This window comes from Asterias amurensis, chromosome 12 (genome assembly GCF_032118995.1).
Source record: "Asterias amurensis chromosome 12, ASM3211899v1".
Classification (NCBI taxonomy): domain Eukaryota; kingdom Metazoa; phylum Echinodermata; class Asteroidea; order Forcipulatida; family Asteriidae; genus Asterias; species Asterias amurensis.
This window is the reverse complement of record NC_092659.1, coordinates 16,789,392-16,803,237: the sequence shown is the minus strand read 5'-3', so window position 1 is coordinate 16,803,237 and position 13,846 is coordinate 16,789,392. Positions and strand designations below refer to the sequence as shown.

The 13,846-nt window shown below is 39.8% G+C and overlaps 1 protein-coding gene across 1 annotated transcript in view; it reads left to right on the top strand.

The window, feature by feature from the left end:
• Positions 1-204: 204 nt before the first annotated feature.
• LOC139944986 (tyrosine-protein kinase RYK-like) overlaps positions 205-13,846 on the top strand; it is a 42,125-nt gene continuing 28,483 nt past the window's right edge. Inside the window, exon 1 of the mRNA XM_071942207.1 lies at positions 205-395. Within this exon, the coding sequence (XP_071798308.1) occupies positions 275-395 (121 nt within the window). The 5' untranslated portion in view covers positions 205-274. The remainder of the gene's footprint in view (positions 396-13,846) is intronic.

Genomic DNA, 13,846 nt, shown 5'->3' with positions numbered 1-13,846 from the left:
CAACAATCGGGAGGAAAATCCTTCTGTTGTGGTTTTGTGCAAATTCTTCATAGAGGGCGGGCTAACCATTCAACGATACCCGAATCGCGGTTTGCTAATTATTTGCATAATTAATTGAGTGAAATGGTTGACCCCTGATAAGGTCAAACTACAATTCGCAATGTTGAATGAATGCATGCAGCATTTTGCGTGCAGAATGCAAAATGTACACAACTAACTTGTCAGCATTGCTTCAACGGTAGTGCTGTGGTACGGTCGCCTTGTAACGTTAACCATGGAACCTAAAGATCGCTGGAAATTTTGTGTTAAACTATGGATATTTCTGCTGCTTTTTGCTGGGGTTTCTGCACAGATGAATATGTACATGACGAAGACAGAGGTGGCAAAAGTTATGGGTGAGTAGGCCCTACATTTCTTTTGAGATGACAAAACTTATTCGATTCAATTCAACTCAGAACGTAATTCGTAAACCAGTGAGTTCTCCATTTACAGCAGCAACAACAAGCACTGAACTGAAGCAGCAGTTGATATTTTGACCATTTGACATAATTGACGACTAACTATTCACTCGGTGCATAGTTTTACTTGTTAATATTTTGCTCCACGACATAATATTGATTCAGTAGAGCAAAATAATATAAAGTATGGAACGTGAGTTATTAAGTTGGAATAATGTTTTATTGTTAAATTTTGTTCTTTTCTTAATTACTTTGTTCTTATTTTATAAATAAATTAATTTGTTCTTATTTTAATTTTAAATTGTTTAAAATTTGACAGTTGGACTTAGTTGGGATATTGTAACCCTCCTCACGACGTCGGGAGGAGGGTTATGTTATCGCAACTAAGTTGGACTTAGAATTGGATGTTCAACTCAAACACTATTTCATGAGTATAGTATAGTTACTTTTATAACGCCCCTTGCAAAGATTCTGCCTGCTCATTGGTTTAGAGCGCGTCACATGACATGTCTTAGTTTTGCTACACGACGGCCGTCGGTTTGCCATGCGCTAGTCCGAAGACTAGCACATGGCGCCGTGCGCTAGTCCGACAGACTAGCACACGGCTTGCAGTACCCAGACGTCCGTTGCGTGTACGAGTATGATAAATTAATAGTCTGTAACCATTTCGGATTGCACGACACGACATGCAACACATTCAGCAAAAGTGTTTGCAATCTGTATTCGCGTCGTCCGTGGATTGTAGCATTCAGGTCTGTAACTTAATAGTAATAGTACAGTATTTAGAAATGTTTGGGGTGTTATAAAACAAATATTGACTGCTTTTACTCGTGCAATGGTTAAAAACTATGACTCCCTCGGTGATCCCCGGAGCGTTCTATTTTCCCTCGGCTTCGCCTCGGGAAAACAGAACGCTACGGGGATCACCTCGGGAGTCATAGTTTTAACCATAGCACTCGAAGCAGTCAATATTTGTATACTAGAAACTATAAGGCTCGGGGAGCCTTATAGTTTCTAGAAGTATAATATAGTGACCTCTTTGCCATGTACTCATCAAGATGACATTAACTACCCAAGTTTATCGACCACCACTTTGAGCCGCGAGAGGACTTCCTACCTTCCCGCTTTGCAAACGGCTTTAAAATTCATTTGGTGTTTCATTAAAAAAAAATAAGACCTAGAGGCAAATCTTTTGTTATTATTTAAAAATTTACGAGTTCATACAGTAAAGCTAATATTTTTAATATTGTGAAGGGAACTCAAGAATTTTTAGAAATTAGTTTTTAGAGTGAAATAAAGTCTTAAAAATTGCGATACAAATATAGCAGTATAGAAGTTCACTCAGGTGATTTAAATTTACATAATAAAAAAAAATGCTTAAATCCAATTCGAACTTTCTAATTCAAGATAGATAGGGTATTTTATAGATTTTTAATGAAACTTTTATGTCTACCCATTTGACGAAAAAAATCACTCTAAATTGTATTTCTTGAATAAGAAACCAATCTTATTTCAAGAAAATAAAGCTCTTGTGTCGCTCCCCAAAAACATTTTTCGATTGAATTTCTTTTTTGTAGACACACACAAGAGTTTTGTTCTTGAAATCAGATTTTGTAATTTCAAGAGTACCATTTTAAGCAGTGTATCTCTAGTGTTAAAGATACTCTTCCTAGAAGCTCCTTGTCATATAATGAGTGCGTTTGTTAGCTTCCCTGTGTCGACCCCGGTCTGCCCCGGTACGTTCGAATAGCTTTGACAGGGCTCACCTGGGTCAGCCCCCAGTGCCCTGCTTGTGGAGTGGGTCACTTGGGGTGACCTGATGTGTATGCTGCACCGCGAGAGGGTGAGTGTGATCGTTCGATTAGCTCTTGTCAGTGGCTCACCCGAGTGAGCACTGCGGGGTCGACCCAGGGAAGCTAATCGAACGCACCCTATGTAACACTTGAAGTATAATTTGACCAAAATGTAATTAAAGCCCTCTTTTTAACGCAGTAACATGAGATCTGGAAATTTGGATCCGGCATAGTTTCAGACTTTTTTGTCAGACATGGCTCTCACCATAACCTGCGATGTCCAAAACAGAAGAGATTACTAAGAAAAAGATTTTCAAAAGGGCAGCACTGCCGACCCTGTCATATTTTTTAAGCCGAAGTGCTTCCAGAAACCTGTCTAATTACTGATTTCACCATGCATGGTGCACAACGTATTATATATGAATATCCCAACGACCCCTCGGTTAGGATCTCAATTTCCCCTCAACCAAGCCACGAGGAGGATACTTGAGTTCCCATCCCCAGGTGAACATCGATGATGCGGCAGACAAGAAGATGCTGGGCTAGCGTTTCCTCCCCCAAGGTGACGGCTGGATCCGTTAACTTGAAACCATCAAGCCTCGAAGCTGTACAAGATTTAGCATGTTGGACAAGATTTGCCGGACGGAATTCCCGCAACCAACGTTGCAATAGAAACAACGTGCTGTCTGTTAAAAATAATCAAATTTAGTCGTATCTATCCTCCTGTGATGTCATGACTTGGGCACCCAAATTACAACGTAACACAATACGCATTTAACGCGTCGAGTAAAGAATGTACACGCTTTATTAGATGTCAGTTGTTGTATTTAGCTGAGGATTCAATTCTAGGGGTTGCTACGAGCCCTGAGATTCAAATGTTTTATGTACTCGGGTTTCATGTCATAATTTATAATGTGGATTTAGACCCAAGGCGTCGTCACTGAGATTGCGTACTCTTTACATAGACTTTAGAACTGCTGCCTTGAGTATGGCAGAGCAATTTAAATCAGAATACTGTGTAAAATGAATGACACAAAACCATGATAAAATAATTAGGCTAAACCATGTGAATTGTTATAACTCACTGTGCAGAGTAAACCAAGGAAATGAAAGAAAACATCTCTTCAATTTCTGAGGAAGTTGTTGATTCCTGAATGCGTAAACATCATTACCATACTGGACGCCTGAATAACTACTCCCTGTAAACTGTTTGGCCTGTCTACTCTTCATTTTGTTCACATTACTTTGGTTAAAGGAACACGTTGCCTTGGATCGGTCGAGTTGGTCTTTGAAAAGCGTTTGTAACTGTTTTTTATAGAATGCATATGGGAGAAAGATGTTGTAAAAGTAGAATACAATGATCCACACAAACATGCCTCGAAATTGCGTGGTTTTCCTTTTACCTCGTCGACTAACACGTCGGCCATTTATGGGGGTCAAAATTTTGACCCCCATAAATGGCCGACCATGTTTGTTCGCACAGTAGAAGGAAAACCACGCAATTTCGAGGCAAACTTGTGTGGATCATTGTATTCTACTTTTAAAACATCTTTCCAACCATGTGCATTTTATAAAAAACGGTTACAAACGCTTTTGTTTTGACCAACTCGTCCGATCCAAGGCAACGTGTTCCTTTAAGGTGAACAAATATGTGTTAAAACTATGGTATATAGAATAAATGTACATTGTAGGCCTCTACATGTACATTGTGTATGACGTAACAAAGCTAAATCATGTGCACTGTGTTCAATACATCAGGGGTGGATTTCACAAAGAGTTAGGACCAGTCTTATCTCGAGTTAGGACCAGTTACTCGTCCTAACTTAGGACTAACCATGCAATTTCCTAACTCTTTGTGAAATCGACCCCAGGGAACATTGTCATCCAGCAATTTTGCATTTTGTGTCATAAAACTTAAGAGCAGTTCGTGGATAATAACGCTCTATCGCAGGGGGAATTTTGACAGATCAAAATGAGGAGGTCTTGCATCAATACTACACACAGTTAAAAACCCAATGCTTCCAAGCTGTAATGCGGATCTCTTTCAATGATTTTGTAAATAGACACATTTAACCAGCAGTTCTTGGATAAAAATGCCCATCGCAGAGGGGTGGAAATTGTGACAGATCAAAATGAGAAGGCCTTGCACCAACACTACACACAGTGTATAATAACCCCAGATGCATCCAAACTGTAATGGGGTTCCCTTTCAATGATTTTGTAAATAGACACATAAAACCAGAGCCCAAGCACTTGTCAGAAGGTCACAATGCTTTGCTGGATTGAAAGAGCTCAGTCTACACACACAGGCCTGTTATTCACACATTCACATAATCAGTCTTTTATGGTCACACCTCTGTGTTTACATTCTGTCTCAACAGTACAATAAATAGAACTTGCTTCCCAAATCTTATATTCAAACATGCAATATCTTCTACACGCCTCCCCCTCGCGAAGTGTTTACGTAGTCCGATTTCCCCCTACATTTGTTTGTCTGTTGAAAACCTGAATCACGGTCACTTGATTGTGAGGAGGTTTTTTATGTGTTGCTGGATTTGTCATGATGGCACATTAGTTTGTGGCAGTCCACCATTTGGCTTGTGTGTGTGTACTGGTAGTTAAAGGCAATGGACACTATTGGTAATTACTCAAAATAATTATTAGCATAAAACCTTTCTTGGTGACGAGTAATGGGGAGAGGTTGATGGTATAAAACATTGTGAGAAATGGCTCCCTCTGAAGTCCCATAGTTTTCGAGAAAGAAATAATTTTCCACGAATTTGATTTCAAGACCTCAGATTTAGAAATTGAGGTCTCAAAATCAATCATCTAAACGCACACAACTTCGTGTGACATGGGTGTTTTGTTCTTTCATTATTATCTCGCAAGTTCGATGACCGATTGAGCTCAAATTTTCAAAGGTTTGTTATTTTATGCACATGTTTAGATACATCAAGTGAGAAGTTTTCTCTTAGTGTTTGTACAAATGAAACAGTTAAGATGATACAACTGTGTTCTCATTTTGATTCTAACGTACAAATGTATGTAGTCTCTTTTCATTTTGATTCTGGTCATTGTAAGTCTGGTGGTCTCGTGGATTTTTCCCACAAATTTTTCACCCTGCTCTCCTTATTTTCACCGTCCACGGTTTAACCATGAGCTTTAGCGATCTACTGCAGATTGAAACGCTACTCAGATGTTTTCCAGCACATTAACGCTGTAAATATTGTCTACATTATTCTGTCTTGAGTCCGTCTCTGACTCATACTCCCGAACAATGCTTCATAAATAATACAAGAAATCACACTTTGTATTACTCGACTCCAGTAGAAAACTGTCAAGTTCTGCTCTGCATTTCATGGTCTTCCAAACAATGAAGGTCATTGTGTTTCTTTGTGGCGTCAGATCATTTCCTCCTTGATTTAGATTTGGAGAAATTTCCAAAGCCTTTTCATGTGTAAACGTAAACAAATTTGAAACCTGACCTTTGCTGGTTCATTTCAGGCCTTTATTGAAGGGTTAGTATAATTTACAGGTCTGAGCGATTTTGCAAAGAATGTTGTGTATTATTCCAACAGGGAAGGCTGGCTGTGCTTCTTGAGTTTCTGTTATGAATAATTTGTAGGTGTGCCACGGAATGGAGATGTTGGGGGTAATTTACATCCATTCCCCTGGTCAATGCCTTGGTGCCCTTGAAATGTTCAGCAATAGGTGTAGGTTTCCTTTGTACTGTAGTGTTGGTTTTAAAAGGCAAGTGACGCAATTTATCTCCATGCCCCTGGTCAATTCCTTTGTACCCTTGATATGTTCAGCATGTAGATAGAGGCAATTGCCTCCATGCTTCTGGGTTAGAATAATTTACAGGTCGAGCGATTTTGCAAAGAATGTTGTGTATTATTCCAACAGGGAAGGCTGGCTGTGCTTCTGAGTTTCTGTTATGAATAATTTGTAGGTGTGACACGGAATGGATATGTTGGGGGGTAATTTAAATCCATTCCCCTGGTCATTGCCTTGGTGCCCTTGAAATGTTCAGCAGTAGGTGTAAAAGCTTCCCTTGTACTGTAGTGTTGCTTTTAAAAGGCAAGTGAGGCAATTTATCTCCGTGCCCCTGGTCATTCATTGCCTCTGTGCCAACGAAATGTTCAGCAGTAGATAGGGGCAATTGCTTCCCTTTGGTCATTGCCTTGGATTTATCTCCATGCTCCATGGTCATCATTGCCTCTGTGCCAATGAAATGTTCAGCAGTAGATAGGGGCAATTGCTTCCCTTTGGTCATTGCCTTGATATGGTATACAGTACAAATTTAGATTACCTTCAAACTGTAGAAGATGCTGTAAGCAACAAGGGCAATTGCCTTCATGTACGCCCCTGGTGACACTCAAAATAATCTGGCAGTAGAAATTTAAATTATAAAATAACCCTCAAACTGTACAGGGATGCCCTTGAGGCAACAAAGGCAATTGCTTCCATGCCCCTGGTCATTGCCTCTTGAAGTGTTCAATGGGAATATTAAATTACCCTCAACCTGTAGAATTCAAAGATGATCGAGGCAATTGCCTCCATGTGCCCGGTACTTTGCCTTGAGGCCCCCTTGAAATGTTTTAGTAGAAATTTGAATTACTCCCAAACTGTAGAGAAGGCTTTAGGCATCTGCAAGGCAATTGCTTCCATGCCCCCCTGGCCATTGCCTTAGTGCCTCTTAAAATGTTCTAGAAGAAGTTAAAACTACCTTTAAAACTGTCTGCTTGAGGCATACCGTTTGGCAATTGCTTCCCTGCCAGGGGCTGGTCTTTGCCTTTTTGGCCATCCTGGTACTAGCCCTTTTACCGTGAAAAAAAAAATCCAAACCAACTACAATCAAATAAATTTAGCAATTTGCCCATTTAGCAATGTACATAGTACATGTAGTCCAATTAAATTCAAAGTCCTCCTGCTTGTTTTCAAAGTCAGAAATGGTCTCGCTCACTACCTCTCTTCAGAACCTTATTTCTTCCAAAGCCCACAGTTCTCGCAATCTACGTTCTTCTTCTACTTCCCATTTTGTGCTTGTCCCCTGCACCCCGCACCAACACCCGGTATGGCCAACGAGCCTTCACTATCAGCGTACCTTTACTATGGAACAATCTCCCTCTTCACATCCGCCAGGCTTCATCTCTTGAATCCTTCAAAGCCATGTTAAAGACTCGTTTACTTTTATCCTAAGCTAAGTTCTTATAATTTGTGTTTATTCATAGTTACTGTACAGCGCTTTGTAACTTTTGTAAAAAGCGCTTTATAAATATTATTTTTTATTATTATTATTGTTACAAGAAAATTATAATGTATTTTCTCTCAATGTAACAAAACCGACAAAACAAACTCTATGTACACCATCACAGTACCTGCAAGATTCCTGTGAACATTCTACGTGCATTGCTCGGCACCACTTCGTCGCCAAGAATGTTTATTTTCTTAAAATGTTTGTTCTGCTTAAGGGGCACTTAGTTCCAAAGCCTTTTTATTTGCAAAATTGTAAAAGGGGAAATAAGGGGGAAAAAATATTATCCATTAAGGAGAAGAATACCTCACGGCATCTGAATACCCATAGATCTAGATGATGAATTTGTACAGTAAGCCTGTAGCCCATATTTTCAATAATGCATTATTTCATTGTCGGCAGCTCGCGACTCATCCGCATTTTTGCATTAATTAAATTTAAAAAGGGTGAGTCAGACCCGGCGGATTGAAAGAGCCTTGGCAAAGACCTAGGAATGGTCCTGCCAATTTCTTTTAGAATTGTCATCGCTATCTTGCAATTAAATCTTGGTATGTTCGAGAGAGAGAGAGAGAGGTGCAGGAGAGACTCTGTGAAGCAGAGAATTTTTTTTTTTTTCCTCGCTGGGTTTTTACCTTCCCCTGAGCTTCTATCCCAGCCGCCCTGTCGTCCTCTCCCATTAGCTGGGTCACTTCCCTTAAAGCCCCGCTTCCATACTCCCGACCAACCAGGGTTTTTATTGGTTTCTTGTTTAGCAATTTTTCACAGGTCCTTGCACACTCTGGGTGAAGTCTCTCTACATCATGCCCCGTGGCATATTGCAGCCTGCAGATTCCAATTTATACCAAGGCAGACTGTCGACCCCTTGATCATGTTTTCCATGAAAATGATGGGATTTTGTAAGTGATTTGATAGCCCGGGGGCGGCCGAGGTTTTGGAAGATGATTGAATTAATGAAGAGTGGTGTGAGGTTTAGGGGCTTGTACATCATCCTGCTTAGACCCATACACCCATATCTTGCTTCTTGTATGTGGTGAAAAAGGTGGCAACTGATGAAAGATTTCAGAAATATACCACATGAGGCGCACGTTACACATTTTTATGTTTAAACAAATTCATCGTGGGCTTGTGAATGAGCATCAGGGGAAAGAACTCCAAGATGGAAAGTGTGGGGGATGATTCAGGAATGATTTGGAAACACGCCAAATCATGTTCTGTTCTGATATCTGAGGGGCGGACATGTTTAAGCCGGCAGAATGTTTTTCAAAAATTCATGATGTAACATTGAGTGATAAGTTCCTGTAGTGGGGAGATTAGTACAACAGTATCAATGGATGTACATGATGTATGTTTGGTAACGTGCCCACTGTTTTAGTTTAAAGGCAGTGGACATTACTTCAATCAAAGTAAAATGTTTCTCAAAATTATATCAAACGCTGACTATAGGCTTCTAACCAATAGGTTTTAATGCCATTAATTAACACAGTGATGACCAAACGTATACTTCCCTTTAACAAGAATGGTTTCAAAGCCACAATGGAGTGTAGGAAAATGGAAATATTCTACCGGAGGAGAGAGCGGGTTTCATGCATAGCGTGACCTTGCCCAATTACAATGTACACCATGCTTGAATAAAACCTCGGATCCTACTCCCCTGTCGCCTGCTTGCTATTGATTAGGCCTACGGTGTAGAGAGACAGGTACATTGTAAGCTACCTGTCTAGCTATGTAGATGACGCCACTCAGTAAGGGTAATGTCGCCGCGATCGTAACATGCGTTGCAAAATTGTTGCGTAGTGACCGTGAGACATCTTCCTCGCCACCTTGTCTGTGTGTCGATTGTGATACATCTTCCATCCAAGAACCTTTGAAATTTTGCTGATAATTTTTAAAGTGGAATCCTGAAGTGTTTTAGACTATGTAGACCCAAGAATGAATTTCTGAAACATTTGAATGCCAAAAACATACAAGTAAAATGTATCTAGGCTGCAATATTCAATTATAAAGCAAATTGATTCAACTACTAAAAAACACATTAAAAGTAATTTAAAAAGAATAGGGCCCCTAAGCCTTGAATCAACCCACAACACCCACAGCAGTTGCCATGATGCCCTGTGCTTTTGCTCTGGTGCCCTTTGGAAGGTTCCTGTACCAATTTACATTTTTTCTTATACAGCATACATGTCCCTCACCAGTAGAAAATTGCCATGCTCTTTCAAAAGCGAGTTCGAGGCCTGGGTTTGCGTACTGACTGTAAGTTAGACATCTTCCATCCGATTCCATGTTGCCCTAAATATTGTTCAGAATCTGGAAAAGTGGATTACATTTTGCTGATAATTCTTACAATGTGGAGCAGAAAACCATAGAATACTTTTATATTACATGAACAGAGATTAGATGACATTCACAGAATCGTATTTCTAATTTGCTCCTAATATTTATAATAGATGATAAATTGACATCGGTATAAAGAATATTGATTTTGATTTTAACCCATACACCGATGTGTGTTAGCACTGTATACTCAGTACTTTCCCGAGTCCGGTGAAAAAAAGACACTGCTCTAGAATTGCAAGAGTCTTGGGTTTGAATCCCACCCGAGTAACATGCCTGTAATATTTGTATACAGTGCTAATCGGTGTATGGGTTAAAACCAAAAAATAATATCCTAATACTTTACTATCCCCTCGGGCACCAAATTGTGTTGATTTCCACCAGTCTTCTGGTGCATGTTGTACCGGTAGCATTTGACCTCATTTATTGGACCGGTCATGGTATTTGGAGTGGCCAAACATGAGCGTGTCAAAGTCAGTGCAGTAAGTCACGCTACTTGAGACTTACTGACCCCAAAGTCACAGGCACAGAAGGTGTACACGTATTGTACATAAGTACCAACTGCTCGTTTGTCTTCACCTAGGAAACATTAGCGCTGATGTTTAAATGGGAGTTTTGGATTCTCTGTCACGAAACGACCTGCACTGTATTTATTAGGAAGTGTTGCTTTTACTTTTAAAGGCACTGACTTACCTTTGGAGTGTTCAGTTGCATTTTGTATCCCATATTACATTAGGTAATGTAGATCTGATACTTCAAGGGGAGAGGCGATTGCCTCCATTGCCCCATGCCAATGCCTTGGTGCCCCTTGAAATTTTCAATTGAAAGTTACAATTTCCTCATAGAGACGCACTCTACATGTATACCTAAGAGAAGATGCATGTCTGATACTTTAAGGGTAGCATCAGAGGCAATTGCCCCTGTTGCCCTGGTGCCCCCTAAAAATGTTCCAGTGGAAATATACGATTTCATCATACACTAGAGGTGCCCTTTACCAAGGAGAAGATCATATGCCTTGGTGTCTTTGTCATCAATTACCTCTGTTGCCACTGGTCATTGCCTTGGTGTCTCTTGAAACCATTTTTCCTCATAGAGGTGCCTTGGTTTCTTTGTCATCAATTACCTCTGTTGCCACTGGTCATTGCCTTGGTGTCTCTTGAAACCATTTTTCCTCATAGAGGTGCCTTGGTGTCTTTGTCATCAATTACCTCTGTTGCCACTGGTCATTGCCTTGGTGTCTCTTGAAACCATTTTTCCTCATAGAGGTGCCTTGGTGTCTTTGTCATCAATTACCTCTGTTGCCACTGGTCATTGCCTTGGTGTCTCTTGAAACCATTTTTCCTCATAGAGGTGCCTTGGTGTCTTTGTCATCAATTACCTCTGTTGCCACTGGTCATTGCCTTGGTGTCTCTTGAAACCATTTTTCCTCATAGAGGTGCCTTGGTGTCTTTGTCATCAATTACCTCTGTTGCCACTGGTCATTGCCTTGGTGTCTCTTGAAACCATTTTTCCTCATAGAGGTGCCTTGGTGTCTTTGTCATCAATTACCTCTGTTGCCACTGGTCATTGCCTTGGTGTCTCTTGAAACCATTTTTCCTCATAGAGTTGCCCTTTTCCAAAGAGAAGATGCCTTGATTGCCCTTGTCCTTTAAAACAATGAGGCATCATGCCTGGCTTACTCTATGGTACACTGCATAAATGACATTATGTGCAGTTTGCATTGTGTAAAATGAAACTTACATGTAGCAGTTTCCTTTCCCATCTTGGTTGTCCCTTTAAAGGCCCTGCTGCAAATGCTGAGGTCAAAGCTGTGAGTCTCTCATCTGCTTTTCATCTTCCTCTCAAGTAGCTAGTTTCAATTCCTGACCTCCATTCCAGTCTGGGTTTCCCCTTTAAGGTCACTGCTATTATGCATGTTATGAGGAGGCCAGCGCTTTGTATCTCTCATCAGTTTTTCATCTTCTTAAAGGGAGAAAGTGTAAGTTTGGTAATCACTCTTAAATTTTTAAAAATACAAAATTTCACATGGTAATACAAATTTACTTGGTTAAAACTAAAAGTACAGCAGTATTCGATTATAATATAAAGCATTATGCGAACTATTTAACTTTGAAATAATGTTGCTATGGAAAAATATATAAATCTTTTTTTTTTACCCCCAAAGTTTGAATCTGAGATATGTTAATGTCAGAAACGTTTTTTCAGATTGTGTTTTCCAATTACAGATTATTTTTCCTGTATGGACACACAACTGCCAAGATTGATTTTGAGCGATATCTCAAAAACGCTATCACCTTTTGAACTAAAAAATTTCACAGGTTAGTTATATTGTATTTGAAGAGTTACAACAATCAAACGGTAAAAAAAACAGGATATTATTCCTTTAATATGTAGTTATGCTACAATTCCACCATTCCAATCTGGGATGCCCCTTTAAGGTCAATCAGCCTCGGGAGTCTTTCATCTGGTGTATCTTTGTAGATTACTTATTTCCTTTAAAGTTCACTCCTTGACTCCAGTGATGGTAATGACAGACTCAATTCTCCAGCTTCACTCTTCTGTCTCGAAACAAAAATGGATACATGATGTCGCCAGTCATTCCAACAGCTTTATAAAATTCCACGTACAGCATTTCTTTTGAACTCCTGGCCTGGTGCATGTTTCCCTTCATAATCTAGACTTTAAGAGGACATTCATACCTTCAGCTCCCAAGTTATTTTCATCTTAAAATGTTTTCTTCTTCTTATGTAGCCCCTTACAAAGAGTGGGTTTTATCCCTTTTTTGTTTGATTGAAATCAAATTTGTAAATGGATGATGGTTGATGAAAATTTAGTTCAATGTTGGAAATAAAAGAAAGGACAATAACGATACTTATTCCAGCACTTTTGCATAGCAAAATATTTTGACTGAATTTTTTTTGGACACTGAATGGTAATGCGTACATGTAGCAAATGATGATTTTTGAATAGTAACCGAGACTTTTTGTGTAGTGTTTTGCTCTGCTATACAACAGAAACCTTTCTCTGTAAGTGAAAAGCTGAAAGCAGACATTCAAAAAAGCTGATGGACTAGTGCAAGATCGTCTCAATTAGGGAGGACATCAAGATACTTCATCAAAATCGCGATTTGCCGATAATTTGATTAAAGGCAGTGGACACTATGGGTAATTACTCAAAATAATTATCAGCATAAAACCTCATTTGGTAACAAGTAATGGGGAGAGGTTGATAGTATAAAACATTTTGAGAAACGACTCCCTCTGAAGTAGCGTAGTTTTCGAGAAAGAAAGTTTTATTTCCTTGCCAAAATTTGTCCTGTTTGCTCAACAAGTTTTTACCATGTGGCTGCATGTATTCACAATATCAAACCCCAGTCTGGCCAAGAATCAGAGTTTCTTTATAAAAAAGTGGAAAGTTTTCTAATGGTGATGAAACACACCATACCCAGCAGGCAACCAGTTTTTGGCACTACACCACGCTGTGACTGTAGGGTGTCGCTCTAAACACTGTACTCACATCCCAAGTAACAAACTCTGGAGTTGATACTGGGGATCAGTCTTCCAATTGTAGAGGTTAATCCGCTCTTGTTTACACTACCAGTAGGTGCAGTCACTCACGATGCTTTCATGTGGGAAACCCAAAACCCAGTAACAAGTCTACAATCCTGTGTTCAGCCTTTCTGGGCTGGAGGGTAATGTCGTAGTCGCTGCTCTCTGGCAAGTCAGTAGATCTGCTGTGCTGGCAAGTCAGTTTTCTAGCCAAACAACTTTAGGCTATAATTAAATGTAGAGTCGACAAAACTAACTTTCCTGAAAAATCTGCCTTTCAGAAAAGTTGCCGAAAAAGGTTTGTGGTGTGATGTTTCGACCCTAGCAGAGTCTTTCTGGAAGGCTAAAATGAGAAAATAGAATTAGCTGCTGCAAACTGCTTTACCAAGCAGAAGTACTGTTTAATTGCAAAAAAGTAGTTAGTAGCCTGACGATTTGATCTAGCAGAGTCTGTCTCGA